General features: G+C 45.6%; 1 protein-coding gene across 1 annotated transcript in view; it reads left to right on the top strand.

Annotated features, from left to right (window-relative positions):
* GATSL2 (GATS protein-like 2) overlaps positions 1–3,762 on the top strand; it is a gene marked incomplete at both ends in the record, with an annotated part of 10,794 nt that overhangs the window by 3,529 nt on the left and 3,503 nt on the right. Inside the window, 2 exons of the mRNA XM_009081780.1 lie at positions 991–1,073; positions 2,445–2,539. Coding sequence (XP_009080028.1) covers positions 991–1,073; positions 2,445–2,539 — 178 coding nt within the window. The remainder of the gene's footprint in view (positions 1–990; positions 1,074–2,444; positions 2,540–3,762) is intronic.

The following is a 3,762-nucleotide window of genomic DNA, read 5'->3' as shown; positions in this document are numbered from 1 at the left end:
CCTGCTGAAGGCCAAAATCAGGGTGGGGTTGTTAGTGATGTTGTCCTCCTGCTTTGCTTTTGCACATGGCTAGGTTTGGTGTCGATATGATGGTAATGTCCTGAGTCATCCCTGGGCAGCTCGAGCCCGTGACTCATTTGTCTGGCGAGGAGGGAGTCAGCTGGGGAGCAAACATCAGGCTTTGTGTGTGTGCTTCTGGAGCTGTGCAGCACAGGAGGCTCTGGGGTCTGGAGGCTAGAGAGATGCAGTACATAGATTTGCTTTTGACACACAGTGCAGTGTTTAGGTTTGACTCCTGGGGGCAAGTCCCCTGCCCCAGGGACTTGTTTTTCAAACTATTAATTGCCCTCTCGAAAATTTATTTGGCCTTAGTTGGGATAAACCTCTGTCTGCCTTCAAGAGAGGCCAGAGGGCTAGAGCCTCAAGCTGGGGTATGGGGAACCTGGGTGGCCAGTTCTGTGTCACAGGCTTCCTGAATGACCAGGGGCAAGTCTCTTAGCCACTGGTCTACTTTCCACTGCTAAGAAATAGGAAACTCTGCTGGTATCCCAAGGACCTCCCAGGGATGGTATGGAAAAAAGCACTGATGTTGCTCAGACACAAAAACAGTTGTCACTGGTCACATTTTGAGAGCAGGTATGGAAACATATTCTGGCCCTAGTTGTTTCCAAATGCAGGTCAAATCCAACCCTCATAGTCTCAATGTTTGTAAAGCTGGGACACAGCCTTAGAAATCTTAGAAATCTTTTCCTGTTCCTCTCCGGGTGCCTGTGCCCCCCTTCAGCAGCAGATGCTGATTTACAGTAGGACACCTGGAAGGACATGTGTGTCTGACCCACTTGCCTTGACTTTCCCAGTTTGCCCAAGCCACTGCCCTGCTATTTTTGCCCTCAGACATCTCAGGGATGCAGAAGAGCAGATCCCTGCAGGCAGAATCTGACACACTGCTGTGTTTTAATTGCCACATTTGGTGTTCCTTTTCTTTTACAGATTTCCTAATAATTTGTTGTTTACAAGTGCATCTGGTGAACTCTGGAAGATGGTGCGGATTGGTGGGCAGCCTCTTGGCTTCGGTAGGTGACATTTGGGGGATCAATTGGTGCTTAGGCAGTCAGTTGCCTCAGGGCCTTCAAAGGGTATGGAAAAATCCATCTGGGGCTGAGGATTTTCAGGAGCCAGCAGCTTAACATGATTTTGTGAGCTGAGATTTTCGAGCAGGAGAAGTCTGACTCCTACCTATTAAGTCAGACTTCAAATATACTCCTGATAGTGCTACAGGCTTGACAGTTCCAGCTAAATTGCATTCATCTGCTGGACTTTGGAGGTAGCTACAGCTGGGACACTAATTAAAGAGAAGAATTGGGCAAAAAGGTGGCCTGGAAACACATTGTAGGTTACTGAAATCAGTGGTCAGAAGTGACTGTAGTCGATTTATAGCAGTCCAAGTGGAGTCCTCTTCACTGTTTCACATACAGTGCTGCAAACATTTTCTCTCCTCACAAGAATATTGGTCTAAAGTAACACAGAGCAAGTACTTCATGTCTGCAGGAGTGTTCTTGTTACTTCTATGTCCCCTGAAATTTTAAGGGTCTGATCTGAATACTGCAGCAAAGGCCTGAGCTTCAGTAAACTCCTATGGGGGCTCCTTCTCATAGGCTCTGAACCAGCTGCACAACACAAGCTTCAAGAACATTTCTGAAAAGTGCTTGCCTGATTTTTATATTTAATTGCAACTTGCACACAAGACAACCAAAAGTAGCAAGAAGGAAATTTTCATGTACCTTCTCTTGATGCATCTTAGAGGCAAAATATGTAGAAATGGCACATCAGGACACTGAGCAGGCCCCTAGGTATGGGATGTTTAAATATGTGAGCTTAAAATCTAGTTGGAATGCTGAATTTGGATCAGTGAAACTCAAGGTTTCATCTGAAGGCAATGTACCATTGATCTGCAGCACACAGGACAGATGAACCATTTAAACTGATAGGAAATCCTGTCTCAGGGGATGTGGTGGGCTGTGGGCTAGGAACCATGTGTCCAGGCTGACCAGTTAGTCAGCATCTTCTCTCTCAGAGATGCAGGGCAAAGTGTTTGATTGCAGCAACTAAAGAGAAAAATGGAGGTTAAGGGTATATGGGACTGGTTTTGGTGCTTCCTGTGTCGTTCAGTGCCTTTCTTTGGACCTCTGAAAATCATTCCAGTTCTATTGTTTTGTACCTTTAGGGAATTCACATTTCTCTGTAGCAAAAAGAAGGTAATAAAATTAACGGCGAAGTATTATGGTGGCCCAAAAGCCTGTGAGAAAGAACACATTTTACTGCAGAGGTTCCTTCTGGCTGGAGTTTGTGAAGGCAAACTCCTCCCTGTGTCGGCATGGAGCTGGTGAGCCCCAGGAGTTCTGTGAGCCCCTTCAGACACTGATTGATTTTTTTCTCTTTCACAGATGAATGTGGAATTGTTGCTCAGATTTCTGAGCCTCTGGCTGCAGCTGACATCCCAGCCTACTACATCAGTACTTTTAAGTTTGATCACGCATTGGTGAGTATCAAAACAGCTTCATTGTAATAGGGGAGATCTTTTCCCTGAGGGAAAACTCATGATGAGAACATCATTTCCCATCTGGATACCTTGTTGGGGTGCCCTTGCTCTGATGTAGCCCAGCAGACATGCCCCTCCAGCTACCTGGCTGTCGCTCCCTGGGGTCAGAGGCTCCTGAACCCAGCCCAGCCCTACCCCAAGGCAAAGCCATCTTAGTGAGTGATGTTTAGGCAAAAGGCTGGTCTCAGTCCTTAAGGACCTGCAGGGATGGAGACTTCATGGCCTCCCCGAGCAGAGTCTTCCACTGCATCCCTATCTTCTATTAGAAACAGCCACAAACCCTCTCCATTCTCCTGCAAACATAGTTGCTGGCTCCAGACTCTCAGGACAGTGCCTTTGTGTGTGCGGAACTTTTTGGAGCGTCTCCCAGTAGCAGACCCCTGCCTTCATCTCTTGGTGTCTGCATGGCCCTAACCTTTGTGTTTTGAGACACAAGTAGTTCTGCTTTCCCTGCATTCTCCTCCTCACAGTGCAGACCTTTGATAAACCATCAGCAATTGGTAGCATGGCAAGGGAAGACTGTCTTGAACCAGAGAAAGGTGTTGCCATGTTTGTTCTCATGAGTGCCCATAAGCAGTTGCAGCACAGTCATCAACATGAGGGTCTTGCCATCCTTGCAGGGTTCTCTTCTCTTTTACACTGATGGATATTTTACTTTCTAGGCCTACATCTGCTCTTCCTTGGCTGTATAGGACACCCTCAAAAAAGAGGAATTTCTCTGGAAAGGGAAAAGTGTGTGCCTATAGCCACAAGCAGGATGGCATTTGGCTTGGAGCTCATTCTCCAGGTTCTGAAGGAGGGAGCCAATAGCCCATGTTCTAACAAAGCTACAAAACTCAGCTGCTTTATGTTACTCAGGGTTTTTTTTTTTCTTAAATGTGCCATTTATTGCATTATACTTCTTTCATCACTGCAAATTCACTACTCAGGCCCTACTTTTGACCTGTAAAAGCTCCAGTGAGTTCAAAGTAGGTTTGGGTTGTCTTTTTTTTTTTAGTTATTCTGCTTTTTCACTGTTGGTGTGAACCGTTTTCAGCCAATAGGTCATATGTGTAAAGTAAGTATTATTTCAGATAGCAAAGGACAAAGTGTTATATATGTTTGTCTTATTTCTTGACTATTAACTGTGCCAGTAAGATAAGCTAATAAAACACTATTTAAAA

The sequence above is a fragment of the Acanthisitta chloris genome, unplaced genomic scaffold (assembly GCF_000695815.1).
Source record: "Acanthisitta chloris isolate BGI_N310 unplaced genomic scaffold, ASM69581v1 scaffold34399, whole genome shotgun sequence".
NCBI classification, from domain to species: domain Eukaryota; kingdom Metazoa; phylum Chordata; class Aves; order Passeriformes; family Acanthisittidae; genus Acanthisitta; species Acanthisitta chloris.
The sequence above is the reverse complement of the archived record's forward strand: the minus strand, read 5'-3'. Positions and strand labels throughout refer to the sequence as shown.